The sequence below is a fragment of the Microcebus murinus genome, chromosome 6, assembly GCF_040939455.1.
Source record: "Microcebus murinus isolate Inina chromosome 6, M.murinus_Inina_mat1.0, whole genome shotgun sequence".
Taxonomy (NCBI): Eukaryota; Metazoa; Chordata; class Mammalia; order Primates; family Cheirogaleidae; genus Microcebus; species Microcebus murinus.
In genome coordinates, this window is record NC_134109.1 from 92,363,538 (window position 1) to 92,388,210 (window position 24,673).

The 24,673-nt window shown below is 37.8% G+C and overlaps 1 protein-coding gene across 2 annotated transcripts in view; it reads right to left on the bottom strand.

Annotated features, from left to right (window-relative positions):
* Positions 1-24,673, bottom strand: part of DNAAF4 (dynein axonemal assembly factor 4) — a 50,418-nt gene that overhangs the window by 4,243 nt on the left and 21,502 nt on the right. Inside the window, exons 4-9 of one of the 2 annotated variants that reach the window (XM_076004392.1) lie at positions 23,103-23,331; positions 19,202-19,347; positions 17,778-17,887; positions 12,402-12,555; positions 10,898-11,003; positions 7,540-7,669 (exon numbers count right to left, since the gene is read on the bottom strand). In XM_076004392.1, coding sequence (XP_075860507.1) covers positions 7,560-7,669; positions 10,898-11,003; positions 12,402-12,555; positions 17,778-17,887; positions 19,202-19,347; positions 23,103-23,331 — 855 coding nt within the window. In that variant the 3' untranslated portion in view covers positions 7,540-7,559. Of the gene's footprint in view, positions 1-7,388; positions 7,670-10,897; positions 11,004-12,401; positions 12,556-17,777; positions 17,888-19,201; positions 19,348-23,102; positions 23,332-24,673 lie in introns of those variants that run through there. The other variant, XM_076004393.1, reaches the window with a different exon arrangement.

Sequence of the window (24,673 nt, forward strand, 5' to 3'; positions counted from 1 at the left end):
TTCTGCCCCTTTGATTACTGGCCTCAGGGAAGAAATACACATTTTAATTCCCCAAAAGGGTGGGAGTTTTAGAGAGACAACTCATAAAATATTTTGTTGCCTTTTTTCCAACCTTTACCTCTGTTACACCATAACCTATGAATGACACGTTGGACCTGAAAACCCAGGATAACAGTGACTGAGAGTAGCGCTGATGCCCTAAGTTTTAGTCATACAAACCTAATTAGTTTTAGTTTGGAGAAATGGAACTTGATCATGAGTGATGCCATTTTGGTTTGATCTTGTAAACTAAACTAAAATCCTAAGCCCCCGTCGCCTAAATGGACCCCCTCTTGTCCAAGGGGAGCCCAGAAAAATCTTAAAACTTGAGTTCTAGGCCATGAGGAGAAGGTAGGTCAGACACACCTTATTACACCCCCACCCTTTTGGAGTTTAGAATACCAACTGACCAGCATTAATGTTAAAAGAGAGATAATAAGAATGACAAAACAGATTCTTTGTGGCAATAAGATACTAAATTACTAAAAGGACCTAAGGCCAGGAAAGGCAAAGGTTAAATCACACCTTGCAGGCCATCAATTTGCTTAACAGAACACTTTCCCTATGTATACTGTGGCTTGCTCTACCATTAACAGAGGTCTTTATCTTAAAACATTCCTTTCTACTTATTCTAAGCCTTTAGACAAAGCTTTATTTCTTTAACCAATTACAAATCAAAGAATCTCTGAACCCATCTATAACCTGTAAGCTCCCTCTTCCTCAAGATGCCCTGCCTTTTCAGGCCAAACCAATGTATATCTTCCATGTACTGATTTATGACTTTACCTGCAATTTCTATCTCCCTAACATGTATAAAACCAAACTGTAATCCAACTGCCTCAGGACCAAGCCTTTTTGGCCTTGGACCAAGGCTTACTCAAGGCTTTTTGGATTTGTGGATCCCTGGGCCATCGGGCACATATATTCAACTCAGAATAAACCTCTTTAAATTATTTTACAGAGTTTTGGTCTTTTCCATTAACAATCTGTTGGGGCCTAGTCAGGAGCTCAGTCCTTTACTCCTGACCTCAATTGATCCTCTCACCTTGGCCTTCCAGAATGCTAGGATTTTTTTTTTTTTTTTTTTTTTTTTTTTGAGAGAGAGTCTCGCTTTGTTGTCCAGGCTAGAGTGAGTGCCGTGGCGTCAGCCTAGCTCACAGCAACCTCAAACTCCTGGGCTCGAGCAATCCTTCTGCCTCAGCCTCCCGAGTAGCTGGGACTACAGGCATGCGCCACCATGCCCGGCTAATTTTTTTTATATATATATATATCAGTTGGCCAATTAATTTCTTTCTATTTATAGTAGAGACGGGGTCTCGCTCTTGCTCAGGCTGGTTTTGAACTCCTGACCTTGAGCAATCCGCCCGCCTCGGCCTCCCAAGAGCTAGGATTAAAGGCATGAGCCACCTTGTCCAGCCAGGAGCTCAGTCCTGTTAAAATGCTCAAGCACTTTAATGAGATGAAGACTTGTTTAGGGAAACTAATTACCTGTGGACCCTAGTGAACTCTCAAATAACTGTCAGTTAAGAGGTAAGGGGCATGTGGGGAAATACTCCTTTTTAAATGTAGTCTAACAAAGCCAGGCATGGTGGCTTGAGCCTATAATCCCAGCTACTTGGGAGGCTGAGGTGGGAGGATCAACCTGAGACCAGGATTTCAAGACCAGCCTGAGCAACAAAGGAGACCCTTTCTCTAAGAAAATTTAAAAATATCAGCAGGGCATGGTAGTGTTACCAAAAATTCACACTTGTCCAAGAGGCCAAAGAAGAACGAGGACAAGCAGTTTGAGGAGGAAGGAAAGAAAATTTACTTTGCTATGAAAGGAGGAAAAATGGTAGACCTTCTTGTCTCAAAATCCCAAATTTCCTGCACATTCACAGAAATACAGAGCTTTTAATTTATGGGTTCTCAGCTTCAGGCAATTTCTGTACAACTACCATTGATAATTCTGATCATTCTATCTCCACTGAAGACAATCTCCTGACCTCCACCCAGGATCTCCCTTTACCAGGTCTGGCTGGGCCATCTCCTGTTATACAAATAAATAAAAGACTTACCCTACCCCTCCCAACCACTGGCCTAAGGAAGAGATGCAGGCTTTAGAGACAGAAACTATTTTTTCCGGGCCATTCCCTCTGTTACAGTAGCACATGCCTATAGTCCCCAGCTACTTCGGAGGCTGAGGCAGCAGGATTGCTTGAGCATAGGAGTTCAAGGTTACCATGAGCTATGATCTCACCACTGCACTTCAGCCTGGGCAACAGAGTGAGAACCTATCTCTAAAAACAAAACCCAACACAACTTAGTCTAACAATGATTATTTCCTATTCATATAAAATATCCAGGCCAGGCATGGTGGCTCATGCCTGTAATCCTAGCACTATGAGAGGCTGAGGTGGGCAGATTGCTCGAGGTCAGGAGTTCGAAACTGTAAGATTTTTCGGTGCCGGCGAGAAGAGAAGAAAAGATGGGGGGGGCACAACGTGGCTTTATTATACACTTGTGGACGAGGTACTGGGACCCCAAGAGAGGGGGCCCCAGAAGTCACCACCCTTTGAAGGGGCTGAGGCCTTTTATACCCTTTGGGGCGGGGCTAGGGACTTTTGGCGGGAAGAGTCAGGGATTTTAGGAGGGGCTGGTGGTATTTGTGGAATCCAAGGACCGAGTACTTATACAGATGGACTTCTGGGTGTGGTCCCTCTCAGAGGGGCCTGGCAGTTTTGTCCTTAGCGAGTCTGGTCTCATGAGCCTTTTCTTTTTTGATCTAGGGAAGGGAGAGGGCCTGACACCAGCCTTACAGAAACCAGCCTGAAGAGCAAGATCCTGTCTCTACTATATATAAATAGAAAGAAATTAATTGGCCAACTAATATATATATATAGAAAAAATTAGACGGGTATGATGGCGCATGCTTGTAGTCCCAGCTACATGGGAGGCTGAGGCAGGAGGATCACTTGAGCCCAGTAGTTTGAGGTTGCTGTGAGCCAAGCTGACACCAAGGCACTCACTCTAGCTTGGGCAACAGAATGAGACTCTGTCTCAAAATAAATAAATAAATGAATAAATAAAATAAAATATCCATTGTAAAAATGGACTACTAGGGTCCTGTTTTGGCATGCAATGTTGTGATATATCACTGATATTTGTTTATAATTAAATTTGTTTAAAAGCTCTTTAATAAATGTGCACACTTTATATATACATGAATGGTAATAACAATGGTGGAAGATTAAAGTTTTCTCCAATTTACATTTCTGTAAGGACTACATTTACTTTATTATTTACTTGGTACCTAGAAATTAATTTCAACTTAATAATTGGCCTTATGAGAAAAATCAAAGAACTACCACAATAATTTTTTCTTATCTTTTATTCATAGGCTCTAATGATAACACTATTATTTGGGAAGTGAGGACTGAACTCTGATCGTTTTCTTTTGCTCAAAACTCCTTCCTAAGGAGGCCAGATGAGTCAGGCTCACAAATGGTAAACTTCCCACTAAGTATCTTTTGCTAACCAAATAAAGCATGGTTTACTTCCCAACCTGATTCTGGTATAGCATTAACATCACCTAAAAGATAAGAAGCCTCCCCTCCCTTCTTGGAGACATCCTTTGTAACCTATTAACAGGCCTAAGGGTATGCAAAACAATTCTGCAGGTCCTCAATTTACACAACAAATCTATGTCCCGGTGGCTTATCTGTAATAATAGCTTCTTATATTAAAACATTCCAAGCCTTTAGACAAAGTTTCATGTCTTCAATCAATTACAATCCAAAGAATCTTTAAACCCACCTATAACCTATAAGCCCCGCTTCAAGAAGTTCCACCTTTTGGGGCCAAACCAATGTAGGCCTCCCACGCATTGATAGATGACTTTACCTGTAACCCCTGTCTTCCTGAAATGTATAAAAACCAAACTGTAACCCAGTCACATAAAGTCCACTTGCCCAAGGCCTCTTGGGAGTGGCTCCAGTTCATGGTCCTCAAATTGGGCTCAGAATAAATCTCTTTAAAATTATTTTCACAGAGTTTGGACTTTTTCCATTGACACCCTTTTTATTAAACTTAAGAAAACAAAAGAAAACCTGAGTTGATTATAAGAAAAAGCAATTCTGCCTCATCAGAAGTTATAATAGGACTGCTATAGAGAAGTTATCAAAAGTTTCAAGGTTGCTGAATTAAAATATCCTGACACATTTACATAGGTATTGCATTTGAAAGGCCCAAACTAGCCTAAAGGCCCAAACTAGCCTAACCAGCTTTTCGCTTCTGTAACTATGCTTGCTCTTAGGTAATTAAGACCCCTACCCCTCCCTTTTTCTTTCTTTTTTTCTTTTTTCCCCGTAAGTGTCGGTTGCAAGTTCTCGGAATTGGGTAGTGGTCGTGCAACTGGTTGTGCAAGATGGAGCTACTAGAATTTCCCCACCCTAAACTTCCCGGCCACCTGCGTGTGGTCTCGCCCCATAAAAGCCCTAAGCTTGAGAGCTTCACGGCAGCTTCCCCATCTCGGTGATGCTGCTAGCCCCTGCGCTGCGCTGGAAATAAATCCTCTTGCTCTCTTGCATCAAGCCTCTGGACTCTGAGTCTTTTTGGGCGGTCGTCTCTCTCCCAAATGGGCTGCACATTTCTACGGCCCAACACATTCTGCTGTCTTTGCATATGTAATTAAGGTAACGATACCAAGGTAAAAGCCTCTTGAATTATCTGTGGGTTAACAGTGGGTCCTGTTAACTGGAAAAAAAAAAAAAGGAAAAACAAATGTGAACTAAATAAAACCTTAAGGCTTCCCCCCACCAGCTGACTGAATGGACTCCCTCTTGGCCAAGGGGATATCCTACAACTGAGTTGCTGGCCTCATATGAGAAGGCAGGTCAGACATGCCTCATCACACTCCCCTCCTCCCTTTTGTAGATATCTTTTGTAACTTATTAACAGGTCTAAAGCTATGCAAGACAAACCTGTAGGTCCTCAATTTACATAACAAATTACTCAGTCTGGGTATATGCCTGGTAGCTTTTCTCTGATTAAAAGATTTCTTTATCTTAACTTAAAACATGCCAAGTCTTTAGACAAAGCTTCATTTCTTTAACCAATTACAAGTCAGAGTCTTTTTTTTTTTTGAGACAGCGTCTCGCTTTGTTGCCCAGGCTAGAGTGAGTGCCATGGCGTCAGCCTAGCTCACAGCAACCTCAAACTCCTGGGCTCAAGCAATTCTGCTGCCTCAGCATCCCGAGTAACTGGGACTACAGGCATGCGCCACCATGCCTGGCTCATTTTTCCTATATATATTAGTTGGCCAATTAATTTATTTCTATTTATAGTAGAGACGGGTCTCGCTCTTGCTCAGGCTGGTTTTGAACTCCTGACCTTGAGCAATCCGCCCGCCTCGGCCTCCCAGAGTGCTAGGATTACAGGCGTGAGCCACCACGCCCGGCCAATGTGTGTACTTATTCTTGAGACAGAGTCTCACTCTGTTGCCCTGGCATCAGCCTAACTCACAGCAACCTCAAACTCCTGGGCTCAAGTGATCCTCCTGCCTCAGCCTCCTCCCAGAGTACTAGGATTACAGGAGTAGCAGGAACTACAAGTGTGTACCACCACGCCCAGCTAATTTTTTTTTTTCTTTTCTGTTTTTAGTAGAGAGGAGGTCTTGCTCTTGCTCAGGCTTGTCTTGAACTCCTGAACTCAAGTCATCCTCCCACCTCAGCATCCTCCCAGAGTGCTAGGATTACAGATGTGAGCCACCAAGCCCTGTCCCATGTACTGATTTATGACTTTACCTGTAATGCCTGTCTCCCTGAAATGTATAGAACCAAACTATAACTCAACCACAGTGAATTCACTTACTCAAGACCCCTTGGGCATGGCTCTAGGCCATGGTCCTCAAATTTGGCTCAGAATAAACCTCTTTAAATTATTTTAGAGTTTGGCTTCTTTTCCATTGATACAAACAAAAAACCCTACAAGGTTTATATTTTGGCTTTATTTCTCATTAAGGGTTTTCAGTGTATAGTGGCCATTCTAGAAAGCTGTTTGGCTACAAGCCAAGTACACATGTTTGAAGGGAAACACAAAAGGAACAGGATTTTATACTGAGTGGAGTGGCTAAATATACATATTTAACAAGCTATAGGAGTCATGAATATTTATGAAAAGAAAACGTGTGTCTGTGTAATTATGCTTTATACCTCCTATCTGGTCATGCCTGGGAACTCAGTTTTAAAATTTTTCTGAGGTCCCCTTGGCCCAGAAGGGTCCATTCAGTTAGCAGGGGGCTTAGGGTTTTACATTTAGTTCACAGTCCTAAATCTAATGAATGGTGTCCTTACAAGAGACTGCAAAGGACACACAGAGACACAGGGGAGAAGGTCATGTGAAGATGAAAGCAAAGACTGCAGTTATGTTGCCATAGTCAAGCAAACCTGGAGCTACAAGGAGCTGGAAGAGGTATATCCCTACATCCTTCTAAGGGAATGTGACACTGCCAACACTTTGATTCCAGACTTCTTGCCTTTAGAATTGTGAGAGAATAAATTTCTGTCATTTTAAGCCAAGGGAAAAAAAGGTACTGCATTAAAAAAAAAAAAAAAAGAATAGAGCCATCTTTTGATCCACTCAATGACAACATCAGATGATCAAATACTGTAAAAAACCCATCCCAGTTTTATTTTCAAAAAAATCCTCTAAACTTAATTGGAGAATTGTGTTAACTACATGCAAAAGGTAAATTGTACTGTTGTGCTTAATGCTTGCATAATCACAGTGATACAACACAAATGGTGGTGCAATCCTATGCCAATACCATAATATTCCAGAGTAACATCTTACCCTTTGCAGCCCAACTCCCTCCCCAGGCTACTTGATGGTACTAGAAAGGAATCTCACTAAAAAACTTATCTTCACTAGATAGTGTTATGAAATATGATCAGTTTTAGGAGACAGCCTATAACTAAAGTTGAAGATAAGTTTTCCAAACAGTTGTTTTACTAGACTGAACTGATCTAATCTCAAACAACAGATGGTAAAGTATTAAAGAAAAAATAAGGTTCTGTGCATTTAGAAACTAACCGAAAACCTATTAGTATTTATTATACCAAAGTCAACCATTGAGACAATTAAATAGTATACTTAAATACAAACAAACATAATCTTTTATTTTAAAATTCTAGCTTGTTAAAAATTAATCAATAAGCTTCCTGGTAACTTAGAACAAATATTTTGTTACAAGGGCAAGCATAATTCAGTAACAAAAAAAAATGTATAATTATATTATGCATTAAGAAGTATAGAATTAAAATTGATTATTCTTATTTTGATTTTGTTATTCAGAAATAATTAGAGTCAAACATTTCATTTCCTATAGATTTATATTTTGCCCTATACAGAACTCAAATAATAAAAAGAAATCGATTCTGCACAATTGATTATAGCATAGACAAAGATTCCTAATGCCTCCCATTATTTTTGAAAAACTTAAAACAATACCTAATACAATACCTAGTTGCTTCCAGTAGTCTCTAAGATTTTAGTTCTGTTCCTTGAATTACATTCCGAATCTCCTCAGCATCATTTTGTATAATTTTGTTTGATGGATCGATCTTAAGTGCAGCTTCATAATCCTGTAGGCCTATATTTATATAGCAATGATGATCAATAAGTATTTTATAAGAATTAGTCTTATCTAGATAATATTTTTTTAAATAAAAATAACAACTAGTAACATAGTTCAGGACAAATACCAAGTTTTAAATCAGATTCCCATCTTTACACACATAGTAGTATCTCTATAAGATTGCAGAAATTTTTCAGTGATTTCAGAAATAATTATGATTTCTCTCAGGGTTCAGTAAGAAGCAGTTATTTTAAATTCAGGCACAAATAATCTAAAAGCTTAAAGTTATTAAAACAGGAACAGGTTTCATTAAAAAAACATATATATATATATAAATCTACACACAACATTTTAATTGCTTTAGTAAAAAAGTAATAAATGGCATCTTATTTAGAAATCTAGATTTTAAAATTATTTTTGGCTGGGCACAGTGGCTCATGCTTATAATCCTGAGGTGGGAAGACCACTCAAGCTCAGGAGTTCAAGACCAGCCTGAGCAAGAGCAAGACCCTGTCCCTACTAAAAATATAAAAAAATTAGCCGGGTGTCATGGTGCACACCTGTAGTCCCAGCTACTCGAGAGGCTGAGGCAGAAGTATTGCTTGAGCCCAGGAGTTTGAGGTTGCTGTGGGCTAGGCTGACGCCACTGCACTCTACTCAGGATAATGTAGTGAAATTCTGGGTCAAAAAAAAAGTAAAAATAATTTTTGTAGATTCAATCCACACTTTATATAATTCATAAACTAGAATGTGTTATGTACTTCTTCTATAGTTTTCTATGTACTTCTTCTGTAGTACTTCTTCTATAGAATTCCTTTGAGAAAAACTGGTAAAATATGAAATCATTGTTGACTACTTGTTAAAAATATGGAAGTGAATCAATCTTTACCCAAAAAAGCAATGGAAAGAAAATTTCTTTGAGAGTAAGGAAACCTGAGTTCTAGTCCTAAAATGCTATTGATTTGCTATGTTACATTGGGCAAATCATTTGATTTCTCCAAGCCTCCATTTTCTTATCTTTATTTATTTATTTATTTACTTTTGAGACACAGTCTCACTTTGTTGCCCAGGCTAGAGTGAGTGCCAGCAACCTCAATCTCCTGGGCTCAAGAGATCCTGCTGCCTCAGCCTCCCAAGTAGTTGGGACTATAGGCATGTGCCACCATGCCCAACAAATTTTTTCTCTTTTTTTTTTGAGACAGAGTCTCATTTTGTTGCCCGGCTAGAGTGAGTGCCGTGGCGTCAGCCTGGCTCACAGCAACCTCAATCTCCGGGGCTCAGCGATCCTACTGCCTCAGCCTCCCGAGTAGCTGGGACTACAGGCATGCGCCACCATGCCCAGCTAATTTTTTGTATATATATTTTTAGTTGGTCAATTAATTTATTTCTATTTTTTTGGTAGAGACGGGGTCTCGCTCAGGCTGGTTTCGAACTCCTGACCTTGAGCAATCCGCCCGCCTCGGCCTCCCAAAGTGCTAGGATTACAGGCGTGAGCCACCATGCCCGGCCCAACTAATTTTTTATATATATATTTTTAGTTGGTCAATTAATTTCTTTCTATTTTTAGTAGAGACAGGGTCTTGCTCAGGCTAGTTTCAAACTCCTGACCTCGAGCAATCTGCTCGAGTGCTAAGATCCAGAGTGCTAGGATTACAGGCGTGAGCCACCACGCCCGGCCCATTTTCTCATCTTTAAAATGAGGGGACCTTGTATGATGCCATAATTTCTAAAGAATGGTTTGCAATGCTTCATTCCTGTCTTGATCATCTTTATCCTCATGAAGCTGGATTAAGACATTTTAAAAAGGATGGGATATATAAAACTAATTGGATGCTTTGGTTAGAAAAACCTCCTAAAAATGGCCAAACCAAGTTTAAAAACAAAATCAGAGATAATAAAAATGTACAGGCTGTAGCGCATTCCTTGGCATGGCCATCAAGAGGAGGCCTCTGAACTTCGACTGAAGGGAAACTCTAACGGGCATCTGGGTAGGGAGGAATGGAAAGAGGGACTTTGGATGTAAACGTTGGCTACTAAAAAATTTTGCCTTAGGGGCAACATGAGTAATTGTAAGTAGTCCCTAAATATATTAAAAATGAAATAAATACATGCTATGGCTTCTATATATGTGGGACTGAATTACAGATCTTAGTATAGTCTCATAAATATAAGCAATGTTCATATACAATAGATCAGTTATTTCTGAGCTTACATATATGTATATACACACACAAATACACACACACAAACACACATATACGGTATGCCCCAGGTAGTACATTTAAAAATTTCCAGTATATCTCAAGTGAATTATTTACATCCTTTATCACGTATCTTTCTGTAGAAAAGTTGTCTGATAATACAGCATTATCCTAAACTAAAACTTGTTCACATCTTGTTTTAATTCTCTTCTACAATGAATTTTTTTTTTTTTTGAGACAGGGTCTTGCTCTGTTGCCCAGGCTAGAGTGCAGTGGCATCATCATAGCTCATTGCAACCTGAAACTCTTGGGCCCAAGCAATCCTCCTGCCTCAGCCTCCCAAGTAGGTGGGACTACAGGCATGTGCCACCATGCCAGGCCAATTTTTTCTATATATATTAGTTGGCCAATGAATTTCTTTCTATTTATAGTAGAGACGGGGTCTTGCTCTTTCTCAGTTTGGTTTCACACTCCTGAGCTCAAATGATCCACCCACCTCGGCCTCCCAGAGAGCTAGGATTACAGGCGTGAGCCACCGCGCCAGGCCCCTTCTAATTAATTCTTAAAATATAAGTTCAAAATCACTTTTTATTTTGTCAGATACATTGCAGATATTGCAAAGAATGGATTTTTTTTTCTTTATGAGACAGGGTCTCACTCTGTTGTCCATGCTGGAGTGCAGTAGTGTCATCATAGCTCAAATTCCTGGGTTCAGGCAATCCTCCCGTCTCAGCCTCCTGGGTAGCTGGGACTATAGGCGCGCACCACCATGCCCAGCTCATTTCCCATATTTTTGTAGAGACAGAGACTTGCTCCGTTGCCCAGAATGGTCTCAAACTCTTAGCCTCAAGCAATTCTCCTGTCTCAGCCTTCCAAAGTGCTAGGATTACAGGCATGAGCCACAGTGCCCAGCAGCAAAGAATAAATCAAATGCTAAAAATATAAAACATTGAGTCCTAAGAAGTCATGCTCTTAAATAATCCCAATAACATTATTTTCAGAGTATAACTTGGAACTTAAAATATCTCTATCAATTTCTTACCTTCTACATACAATTCTAGTTGACAGAATGCTGTTCCACGTCGTACATGTGCCTTCATTCTTGCATTAGCATTGTCTGCAACAGGTGGTGTCAATAATTCCAGTGCCTTAAAAAAAAAAATATATATATATATATAATTAATAAGAGAAAGACATAACTTCGTAATTTAAATTTGAGCAAAAACATGGGAAAAATTCTAATTTTAAAACAAGCCTCAAGCCCTCACATACCTAAAGTTTTGGCTTAGCTGGTATAGGAATTTATCAAATAGATATATTTATGTTGAACAATTTAAGGAACTTTTCTATTCTTCCTATATGGGAGTCATACCTTCCCAAACTTATGATCTGGCTTATCATTTGAAATCTCAACAGCTTTACCTTTACTAGCAAGAATGATTAAATAGCATTTGTGGGCTTTTGTATTCAGATTGGGTGATTCAGTTTATTCATTCATTCAGTAAATATTTGTACTGTGCTAGTAAAAGAAAAGCTAGATCATAAAAATATTATGAGATCAAAGTATAAGGATTTGGTTGTGTCCTCCATATCCTCAATCTCAAGGAAGCACATAAGAGATTTTGTACATGATACTCCCTTAAAACAAGCTACCTTGACATTGAAAAAAGAAAAAGCTATAGAAGTTTAATACATTCACATGAAATATTTTAGTAGTGGAAATTAGAACGTACTAACTTACCCTGAAAATGATTATAGAGGTAAACTTTTACTGTACAAGTATTAGAGATAACAAGGGAATACCAACTATTCTCTCTTCCACCTTATACTAACTTAGCAAAACTTAATAAAGAAAAAGGGTAAGCACAACTGACAGCCATTTACTAATTTCCTTATGAACTTCAACTGATATACCAAGGCAATACAGTAATAGTTGATTTCTTTTCTTTTTTTGAGACAGACTCGCTTTGTTGCCCAGGCTAGAGTGAGTGTCATAGCATCAGCCTAGCTCGCAGCAACCTCAAACTCCTGGGCTCAAGCAATCCTTCTGCCTCAGCCTCCCAAGTAGCTGGGACTACAGGCATGCGCCACCAGGCCCGGCTAATTTTTTCTATATATTTTTCTATATATATTAGTTGACCAATTAATTTCTTTCTATTTAGGCTAATTTTTTCTATATCTATTAGTTGGTCAATTAATTTCTTTCTATTTATAGTAGAGACAGGGTCTCGCTCTTGTTCAGGCTGGTTTCAAACTCCTGACCTTGATCAATCCGCCTGCCTTGGCCTCCCAGAGTGCTAGGATTACAGGCGTGAGCCACTGCGCCTGGCCTAGTGATAGTTGATTTCTAATTTAACTTGAAGTCTCAAAAAAAAAAAAAAAAAAAATCCAGTTCTTTGTCTATTTAAAATAAATCAGTAAAAAGATGTAATAAGCAAAATGATTTTTAAAATCCTTGCATCTCAATTAACAGAAAAAGAACATCATTTAAACCAATAAAAAAGGAGGCTAATTTTAAAGCACCATATGTAAAAAGATATAAATACCTTAGAAGAATCTTCGATAGCCTTGTGTAAGTTTTTTAGTTTTAGGTGGCAAGCGGCCCGATTCAAATACAATAGTGGAATCTTATTATTTAATCTTATGGCTAAGTTGTATGCATTAATAGCTGCCAAATAGTTTTCTGTTGCAAACAACTTGCTAATGAAACAAAAACAAAAAAGAAAAAAATTATAACATTGAAACAGAAACACAGAAATAATAGCCAACAATATTTGGCAGAGGGGATGACTTACCTCTTTTTGTATTCCCTATAGGGTAGACATTATTAGCTGCACTAACTCCATCTCTCTTTCACATACACCAGCCTGTAATGTGAATGGGATGGACCTAACCCCCATCCAAGGGTAGCCATCAGTATTTTTAAGCCAGTAAGCATATTTCCATCTTCCTTGCTACAATGATTGATTTGGGAATGCACTTGTGATCTATTTAGAATGGAAGCCTGTGGCTTTGGTTTCAAAGTTGGAGAATGAAAAGTTAGGAAAACTTCTCCCCCTGCTGGATATGAATGAAGAAAGCAAATAACCCAAATTGTTCCTGACCATTAACAACAACACGGGAAGAGGTAGCATTAAATTAAGCTGATACTAGGGAAGTGTGAAAGGAATAAAAAGGCAGAAAGAAGCAAAGTCTTTCATGATACACTTAAGCTGCTAGGTCAAGCTTTATCTGAAATTCAAAATACCTTTATCTTTTTAGGCACATAAGAAAATAAATTTCTTTTTTTTTTTTTTTTTTGAGACAGAGTCTCACTCTGTTGCCCTGGCTGGAGTGCCCTGGCGTCAGCCTAGCTCACAGCAACCTCAATCTCCTAGGCTCAAGCAATCCTTCTGCCTCAGCCTCCCAAGTAGCTGGGACTGCAGGCACACACCATCATGCCTGGCTAGTTTTTTCTATATAATTTTAGTTGGCCAATTAATTTCTTTCTATTTTTAGTAGAGACGGGGGTCTCACTTTTGCTGAGGCTGGTTTCAAACTCCTAACCTTGAGCGATCCTCCCTCCTTGGTCTCCCAGAGTGCTAGGATTACAGGCATGAGCCACCGCACCAAGCCAATAAATTCCTTTTAATATAAAGCCAGTTTGAATTGGGTTTTTGGTTACTTGCAATGGATATGCTATTTTAGTTCAAATATTCCAAAACTGTCTTCAAATAAATGTATATGATTAAAGGATTTATTTATTATTTACTTATTTATTTTAGAGAAAAGGTCTTGCAGTGTCACCTAGGCTGGAGTGCAGTGGCACTATCATAGCTCACTCAGCCTCAAACTCCTGGCCTCAGGCAATCCTCCTGCCTCAGCCTCCCAAAATGCTAGGATTACAGGTATAAACTACCACACTAATCCTCAACTTCATCCTTTTTTCATGAGAATATCTGGTTTTCACAATACCATATGTTGAAAGGCCTGTCCTTTCCCTATTGACAGTTTTGGCACCCTTGTGGAAAATCATTTGACCATATATTCGAGGGTTTGTTTCTGGGCTATCTATTCTATTGGTCTACATGTCTGTATAAAACTTATATTAATATTTAAGAACATTTCCATTTTTCATCTTCAATATAGATTTACAGTCATGTAATGTAACAGTTTTATCGGAAAAACTCTCCCAGGATCTAAGGGAAAAAGAGCTTATAATGATTAGTATTAAAAGAACCATTATACAAGCCATAATAGCAGAAAATATAAAGCATTTAAAAAATTTTAAATATTTACACATATATTATAATATAAATCTAAATAAACATCATACACCTTAAAATTTAATACCACTACAAGCATCCAAAATTTTGTTTATAGCTTTCAAAATAGTTCTGAACTCAGAAATAGCTAAAGTTCTGGCCGGGCGTGGTGGCTCACGGCTGTAATCCTAGCACTCTGGGAGGCCAAGGCGGGCGGATTGCTCATGGTCAGGAGTTTGAAACCAGCCTGAGCAAGAGCAAGACCCCATCTCTACTATAAATAGAAAGAAATTAATTGGTTAACTAATATATAGAGAAAAAAAATTAGCCGGGCATGGTGGCACATGCCTGTAGTCCCAGCTACTTGGGAGGCTGAGGTAGTAGGATCGCTTGAGCTCAGGAGTTTGAGGTTGCTATGAGCTAGGCTGACGCCACGGCACTCACTTTTAGCCTGGGCAACAAATCGAGACTCTGTCTCAAACAAACAAACAAATAAAAGAAATAGCTAAAGTTCAAAATGAAAGGGAAAAAAATTAAACCTCTGTCTAAAGGGGAACAGCCTTTGAACACATAATTTAAGCAGAAAATCTAATAATCATTTAGTCTCCATGATACTCTAAATAAGGCAAAGTGAGTGAAGGAATTACATAAAAGTACTCATTCATTCAACACATATTAAGTGCTTATGGTACTGAGCACACAATAGGAAAAAAGGAGACATGGACAAATGCAAACATTACTATAATTTTTTCAATGACTGACTGGTTTGCCACTGTAGGAGACAGTCACATGGCTGTATTGACTGGCATCTCTATTAATTCTTGTTCTGGAACCTAGCAGGGCCCTCAACAGTACCCACTAATCAATGTCCCTCGTTGTTAGAAACTTACTTACCTATATCCATACTTTACTTTACTTTCTTTCCTCCAATCTGAGAAAGTGAAGTATCTCTGCCTATCTCAAGTTAATATGTCAACATTTTCTAGAGCAAAGTAAGCAATCCAACAGATTGGCACACTCAGCTATGCCCACTTAGGCACTCCCAGGCTGCAAGGAGCAATTCATGGTCAAACCACTTGGGCTGGAACGAATGGAATGAATGGGCAGGAAGTATATTTTATTCATATGTGAAAGGATACCACTAGAACACAAGCTTCAAAGTCATATTGACCTAGGATTGAATCCTGGTTCTAATTACTAACTACCATCTTAGCCAAGTTTCCTAACCTCCCTAGCCCTATTTCCATGCTTCTAAAAATGGTGATAAAAACAATAATATCCAACTAGTCAGGTTATTATGGAAATTAAGTGAGCTATATTGTGCAAAGTTGCTAATTTCTTAATAGGCATTTGTTAAATGAGTGCAAATGCAGTGGGTTCTACCCAACTACAGTTGTGAGGATTTAATGAGCTAGTATATGTGAAAGCTCTTGTGAACTATAATAAGCTATTAATATATTAACTGTGATTATGACAGTGGCAGCTTAAAGATAAGCAAATGCAATTTTTAAAAAAATCATTTGGTTATAGTTAGGGGCAGGGTCAGCAGGACACCCAAAACCAAGAGGGACTTTCATTTACTATGCAGGCAGGAGACCCAAAACCAAGGGGGGAGGGTTCATTTAATATGGACTGTGTGAATTTTTTTCAAAAGGAATTTTTTTTGTATTATAAAATTAATGCAACTTTTAAAAAGACGAAAAACAGGCCAGGTGCAGTGGCTCATGCCTGCAATCCCAGCACTTTGGGAAGCCCAGGCAGGAGGACTGCTTGAGGCCAGGAGTTCAAGATCAGCTTAAACGTCATAGTGAGACCCTGTCTCTAAAAAATAAAATAAAATAAAAAGAAGAAAAACAAAAACAAAATCAAAACAATCCATCTACACTTAGCCTTGACCCAATTTTCTCCACTCTTCTTAGAGATGTATCAATCACCTCTTCTTTCTCCTGTCTCCAAACTTATTCAAATCTTTTCTATTCTTAAGGTAGAATAAAACAAAACAAAGACTCTTCCCTTAAAGTTTCTACTCATTGGCCTCTGGGAGCATTTTTTATGCTCTTTTCGTTTGTCAGTCCTTTAAATGTTGATAGCTCACAGGGTTTTATCCTCAGTTCACTACTCTCCTGAGTCTACACATTCTTTTAGGGTATCTCACCCACTCTTATAAATTCAACTACTATATAAATGATGATAAACTCCAAAGATTTATCTACAGTGCTGACCTCTCCCAAGTTTCAACCTTGCTGCATATTGTTACCCAGACTGAAACTCTGAGACATCTCAAACTCAACATATTTAAAAGTAAACTTACTTGCATTCCCTCCTAACTAGCCCCTCTTCTAGTACTCTCTAATTCATTTGGTGATATCACACAATCAGTAATTCAAACTAAAAATCTGAAAGTCACCCATAACTACTTCTCTCTTACTCTCCAACAATCAATCAAAAAGTTCTGCCCATTTTACCTTTCAAACATTTCCCAAATTACCCCTTCTCTATAATAATATCATAGTTCAAGGTCTTTGCCTGGGTTTCTGCAACAAATTTTTTCCCCACCTTATGGGATAAAAATCTAAGAATCATAACCAATCTCTGGAGGCCTCTATTTTTCTAGGTTCATTTGTTATCACTCCTAACTTTGAATTTTATATTTAGCAAAGACTAAACTACCACAGCTTCTGACCTATACTATATTATAATATTTCTAGTCTTTGAGCTTTTTCTCATACTGTCACCTCTACCTTAAATGAATAATGCCTTTCTCTCCATTCCTCTCAAAACTCCTACTTATCATTAAGAGGGGTTCAAGTGCTACTTTATTTATTTATTTATTTTTATTCTTTTTTTTTTTTTTTTTTTGCTAATCACACTGATTATCAGTGTATATCAAGGGCTACTTTAAAGCTTTTCCTGAGCTTATCTCCCCCCCTGGAAGGTTAGCTGCCCCTCTTTCATACTGTTAAATTACCTTGTTCTTATCTATGTTATTGTACTTCCCACACCCCACACCGTGTTATATTTGTTTAATGTTGTAAGTCTCACTCCTGATCTCTGTAGCTCAGTGCCTATCCTACAGAGTTTGAGGTTGCTGTGAGCTAGGCTGACGCATGGCACTCTAGCCCAGGCAACAGAGTGAGACTCTGTCTCAATCAATCAATAAATAAATAACTAGGAAAAAAAAACCCCAAAATTAAAAACTTTAAAGTGATTTTAAAAGGGATTTTAATAAGCATTTCAAAGGTTGTTTTTTTTCATTTTTCTAACATTTAAATAAAAATAATAAGAGTCTTATTTAAATGTTATATTATCTGACTCATTTATTTTTTTTATCTCAGAATATTACAAGGGTACAAAGGCTTTGGTTACATAAATTGCCTTTGCACCTCCTGAGTCAGAGCTACAAGTGTGTCCGTCCCCCAGACAGCATGCACAGCACCAGTTAGGTGTGAATTTACCCACCCCCTCCTCTCCCTCCCACCTGCCTGATACCCCTGCCTACTTTATTTGCTTATTTGAATTATCTTTCCCTAACCACACACACACACACACACACACACACACACACACACACACACACACACACACACACAGTCTGACGGGTCAAACATCCAGAAAATATGATAACTACTAATGTCTACATACATTATAAATCTCTTGACCAGAATTCAAACTACTTACTTTCCTTTGTCCTTTAACCACTCTGGGTTCTTTTCTTCTTCTTTTAAATCAGAAAGTTCAGGAATATCAGTATTCATTGCTCTTCGTGCCTCAGCTTGTTTGTGTAGCCACTGAAATGAGAATGAAGTCTTCTAATGGACACAAATGTTTTATTTTTATTGACAGTTGCTCTAACAGTCTCCACCTTCCTCCAGTGGATGGAAATATTATTTGTTATGGGCTGAATATTTGTATCTCAGCTCTGCAAGTTCATATGATGAAGGCCTAACCATCAATATCACAGTATTTGCAGGTGGGAGGTAGAGGAGAGGTACCTTTGAGAGGTAATTAGGTTTAGATGAGGTCATGAGGGTGGAGTCCCCATGATAGGATTAATACCCTTATAAAAAGAGGAGGGGATTAGGGCTTCCTCACCCAAGGAGACACAGTGAGAAGGCAGTCCTCTGAAAGTTAAGATGAGGGCCACAACCATGTTGGCACACTGATCTTGGACTTTCCAGCTTCCAGAACTGTGACAAATTAATGTTTTTTGCTTAAGCCACTCAGTCTATGGTATTTTGTTTATAGCAGCCCTAGCAGATTAATATACTATTTGATGACGGTGATTTTAAACTTCCAATATTTAAACATTTTAAAACATTTTTAAAACCTCACTATAGGTTGAGATCAAAGAGATAAAAGTTTCTAGTTCAAATTTCATCCCTTCTGGAAGATCATATGATTATTATTTTACTTTTCTTACTTATTTTTTTATATTAAAAAGTATGCATATAATTTTCAAGTAATTAGAATTGTATAATTATAGAAATAAAAATAGAAATAATATATTATTTAATAAGAAAAAAGTTGATATTCATAAATTGTCATTACATCTTAAGGATCTTCAGTTATTTCTACAACTTTTCAATTGAAAGAGGCATCATTCACACTTTGCATTTAAAAAATACAATTCTTAGTTCTTATATAACTAAAGATATAATATTTGAACTCCAAGGCTCATGACTTTATAAATGAAAGATGTTAAATCTAAAATGTCACATTAGAAATACCTATTAGTAATAACTAATTATAATATATTAATAGTTTCCAAATCTCTTCTTTCTAAAACACATACTCATCCCAAGTTTATAATAATCTATTATAGAAAATTATGTATTTGATAAAATAAATGGCAAATATAACAGTTTATCTCTTAGAATAAGCAACAATACTACACATATATTAAAATCACCATTCTGTCAGTATTTAGGAGCCAAAAAAATCTGCAAAATATATTTTCTCATAAGGAAATGCTAAAATATATTCAAGTAATAGCTTTAGTATAATGAATATTTTAATTCAGAACCAGTACTAGTTTCATTAGATGAAATAAAAAATAAAGCATCTTCATTTGTGGTAATTGTAAGTAAAGCAAGAATATCTACCTCTTCCTCTTCTGCTACTTGTGATTCACGGAGAGCAGTTGGGAATACTCGAGGGGTAAAGTTGATTTTAATACTGCCAACAGAGCGAGGAGCAGGAATACTATCTTCCTTTAATTTCTCAGAAAATATATTTTCTAAATTTCTCCCTTCAAAAATAATGGTAGTAAATCATTTATTTCTCATTTTATAGTTAATAATAAAACAGACTTTTAAAGTAATTACACTTCAAAGCTATTTCTAAAATCCTAAATAAACCAAAGGTATTTGCTACAAGAAGGAATATAAAATTTATCACTGATAATATGGCAGCTAATTATCTGTTCTTTAATAAATGGCCCCAGCTACTTTTCTGGGGTTCTCTTCATTACACCACAGCTACTTTCCTGGGGTTCTCTTCAATTCACATAAACTCTAGGGGAGGGTACTCTAGGCAACTCTACATCAACTCTAGAAGAGGGCAACTAGGCAAAGCCACCACTGCCAATAATATCTCTATTTCCTTAAGCTACTACAGCAGTATCTACTATACACTTCGTTGTGGTGTAGTATATAAGTTTTTATAGCCATTGAAGATGACTAATGAAAACAGGCAACGGATAGTAATGAGAAGCTATACATTTTTATAAAGGTAGTTAGATGTAAAGATTGTTAAGCCAATATAACAGGAGAAATTAATCTATGTCTTGAATATAGTATATATAAAGAAAGGGAAGGAAAAGTAGTTTTAAAACATGCAAAATGTGCAAAAATCGTGACAAAAAGATTTGAATGCAGATACAAAAACTGGTGAAAAAAAAGATTTGGACAAATAGGACAGACAGTAATATCCTTGATAGAAAATGAATACATACAAATAAGAAAAAAAAAAAACCTGGCTGGGCGTGGTGGCTCACGCCTGTAATCCTAGCACTCTGGGAGGCCCAGGCGGGCGGACTGCTCGAGGTCAGGAGTTCGAAACCAGCCTGAGCAAGAGCAAGACCCCGTCTCTACTGTAAATAGAAAGAAATTAATTGGTTAACTAATATATACAGAAAAAAATTAGCTGGGCATGGTGGCACATGCCTGTAGTCCCAGCAACTCGGGAGGCTGAGGCAGTAGGATTGCTTGAGCCAGGAGTTTGAGGTTGCTGTGAGCTAGGCTGACGCAAGGGCACTCACTCTAGCCTGGGCAACAAAGTGAGACTCTGTCTCAAAAAAAAAAAAAAAAGGAAAAGAAACGAAAAAAAAATCCCCAAACTTCCAGTTTGAAAAACTAGAAAAGGACAGCTAGGCACAGTGACTCACAGCTGTAATCCCAGCACTTTGGGAGATCAAGGTGGAAGGATCACTTGAGGCCAGGAGTTCCATACCAGCCCGGGCAACACAATGAGACCCTGCCACTATAAAAATAATAAAAAATAAAAAACTTAGCCAGGCATGGTGGTGCGTGGCTGTAGTCCTAGTTATTCTGGAGCCTGACACTTGAGATACCCTGAGCCCAGGAATTTGAGGTTATAGTGAGCTATAGCCATTGTACTCCAGCCTCGGTGACAGAGTAAGACCCAGTATCGAAAACAAAACAAAACAAACAAACAAATAACCACACACACACAAAAAAAACCCCACAAAAAACCTAGAAAAGAGCCTGAATAGATATTTCAAAGGAGGTGGGTAAAAGGTCTCATGGATCCAGAGATGGGAAGAAACCAGATGAAGTGATAATAGAGGTGATCCCACAAGCCTGGATGGATTTGTGGAACAAAGTTGACCACTGCCATATAACAAAGTGATGTAAAGTCTTACATTACAGAGAACTAAATTTCTTTCTATTTGATCTGTAATTTTGAATCTCTTTTTAACAATGGTTAGCTTGAATCCACCTAATACAAGGTCCCCATAATTTTATATCCAAGTAAACTGTTGCTCACTTGTAAAGGCTAAAGATATTCACAGGTATGTAGTTACTCAGCTAAGGCTACCAAGTCATCTTTTCTGAATAAATCAGTCAAAGAAATGTTTCAGAATGTGAAGAAACAAAATTAAGAACCCAGGAGTGGGGAAATGGGGGGGGGGGGAATGAAAAAGTATATGTTATCTAAAACAGTGGAGAACACACTAAAAATGTTGTAAATAACATTTTTAAATGGTATATAAAAGAAAAAAAACAGAGGTAAAAATGAAGTATATAATTTCAGATTACTAATGATACTAATGATTACTATGATATACAACATAGAGGAAATATGCACTATTCTCCCATAAGGAGAAATAAAGAATTATTTTGCTCTTAATTTTGCTACAGAAAAGCAAATAAATAAGCATTTTTAAATGTTTATGAAAAGCATTAAAGTGACCACTAGTTATCATAAAAATAAGATATCTATGGCCGGGCGTGGTGGCTCATGCCTGTAATCCTAGCACTCTGGGAGGCTGAGGTGGGAGGATTGCTTGAGCTCAGCAGTTTGAGACCAGCCTGAGCAAGAGCGAGACCCTGTCTCTACTAAAAATAGAAAGAAATTAGCCAAACAACTAAAAATAGAAAAAAATTAGCCAGGCATGGTGGCACATGCCTGTAGCCCCAGCTACTCAGGAGGCTGAGGCAGGAGGATGGCTTGAGCTCAGGAGTTTGAGGTTGCTGTGAGCTAGGCTGATGCCATGGCACTCTAGCCCGGGCAACACAGTGAGACTCTGTCTTAAAAAAAAAAAAGATATCTAACTTCTGAACTCTTAAAGTAAGGCAAATAGCAAAATATAAAATAAAAAGAAATTTGCTATTTGTAGTAACATAGGTTAAAGCTTTTACTGCAAACTTTCAACATGGAGCTATGATGATGCCACTGCATTCTAGCCAAGGCAACAGAGCAAGACTCTGTCTGAAAAAAAAAAAAAAAAAGAGAGAGAGAACAAAGGCATTTATCCCAAAGTAGTGTGATGATTGAGTGATACAAGCAATAAAATCACCTAGTATACAATGATAATCTAATAAATATTAATTATTATTACATAAGTGATTTTACTCTATGATATTCCAATTGTAGGAATTCAATAACTTATACAAGGAAATATTAAATATATCCCAAAGATTAATAATGTAAAGTCAGATAAAATACAACTCTTAGTTTTCAAAAAAGAATTATATTCATTAATCTATTTTTTAATACATCAGGATTAAAAGCCAGAAGCAACTCTTGTTTTCTTAAGACTAAAATTGCTTATAGTACTCATTTTCTTGAGTAATATGACAAAAAAGGTCTTTTAATTAAATTCCTAGTTTCTTATCTCTAAAGGAATAAATGAATGCTCTTGACACTGCTAGTTCACTCCAAATCTTTTTGGACCTGGGTTAAGCACATACTCAATAATACCTGCATAAATTTAAAAGGAAACACACAAGCAAAGAAGACACTCTTCTCTGAATCCTGAATTAATTAATTAGAAAACTTCACTACCCCCTAAAAAAAAGAAACAAGTCTTTTACCTTAGTCTTTGTATTATATTGCTTATTCTTTGTTTGTTTGTTTAAAAGATAGGGTCTCACTATGTTGCCCTGATAGTGGCATGATCATAGCTTACTGTAACCTCAAACTCCTGGGCTCGAATGATCCTCCTGCCTCAGCCTCCCAGGCAGCTAGGACGGCAGGCATGTGCCACTATGCCCACTAATTATTTTTATTTTTGTAGAGACACAATCTTGTTATGTTGCTCACACCAGTCTTGAACTCCTGGTCTCAAGCAATCCTCCCACCCCCACCTCCCAAAGTGCTGGGATTATAGGTGTAATTCACTGCACCTGGTCTTTCTGCTTCTCAATATAGTAAAGTAATGACTTAATATCATGAACAGATTTATTTCTTAAAAAAGTGTCATATATACTTCACCAAAAGGACTCACTTTTCCAGAAAATATTAAAGTAATCATTATACCTTTTGTGGCAAGATATCTAGATGAATTTCTAGGAAGACTTTTATGTTTTAAATTTTTTCTTTCTTCTTCAATTTGCTTTTCTTTTTGATGTAATTTCTCCTCTCTCCGAATTCTTTTTTGTTCTTCAACTTTTCTTTGACATTCTTTCCAAGCTTCCAATTCTTTAGTGGCTTTTATCCGTTCATTTTCTTTCATATCTTCTATTTTTTTCCTCTCTTCTTCTTCAATCTGTAATAATTATAATTAGCTAACTCTTTAAAACACATAAAAGCAACATTTCTTTAAATAAGAAAATCATTGTAGGCCGGGTGCAGTGGCTCATGCCTGTAATCCTAGCACTCTGGGAGGCCCAGGCGGGCGGATTGCTTGAGATCAGGAGTTCGAAACCAGCCTGAGCAAGAGCGAGACCCCATCTCTACTATAAGTAGAAAGAAATTAATTGGCCAACTAATATATATAGAAAAAATTAGCTAGGCATGGTGGCGCATGCCTGTAGTCCCAGCTACTTGGGAGGCTGAGGCAGCAGGATTGCTTGAGCCCGGGAATTTAAGGTTGCTGTGAGCTAGGCTGACGCCATGGCACTTAGTCTAGCTTGGGCAATAAAGTGAGACTCTGTCTCAAAAAAAAAAACAAAAAAAAAAGGAAATCATTGTAATAATTAATTAGTCATATCTCTAAACCTTTGCCATTGTATCTGCAGCAACAGTAGTGGATTATGAATTAAAAAGGAAAGATAAATAATTTATTGATTTGATTTGGGGGTATGGAACACAAGTTTTAGTCCCAGATCTACCATTAACTATTTTTTATTTTTGAGACAGAGTCTCTGTTGCTCTGAGTAGAGTGCCATGGCATCAGCCTAGCTCACAGCACCCTCAAACTCCTGGGCTCAAGAGATCCTCTTGCCTCAGCCTCCCAAGTAGCCGGGACTACAGGCACATACCACAAGACCCAGCTAATTTTTATATTTTTAGTAGAGATGAGGTCTCACTCTTGCTTAGGCTGGTCTCGAACTCCTGACCTCAAGCAATCCTCCCACCTTAGCCTCCCAAAGTGCTAGGATTACAGGCATGAGCCACCACGCCCAGCTACCATTAACTATTGATATGATCTTAGGCAATCACTTTCTCCAGCCTCAGTTTACTTAAATGTAAAATGTGAGCAAGCATTCCATTAGATGATACCTATGTGCTTGGTGCAAAAGTAATAAGAATTTATTATTCTAGAAGTCTTCTCCCAAAAGGTACATACATACACGCTAACACATATATACAAACATTTGCCTTTCTATTTAGTCTTACCTTGTCTTATGACTGAAGTTGTGCCAACCCTTATCTGAGAAATGAGGGAATAAAGGGAAATAAGAAGGATGAACTAGAGAATTTGTCTCTTGTGGGTGGAAATGACTGAACTCTTAATCCTGCTGCTGAAACTATGTTTGCACTAGTAGTTGTTTGACACTTTCACTTGAAAGCTAAATATCAGATGAATTTGAAATCATCATAGTATACAGGAATGTGGCAACTTTTCTCCCTTTCACAAACTTCCTTCACATGGGCAAGGAAAAAAA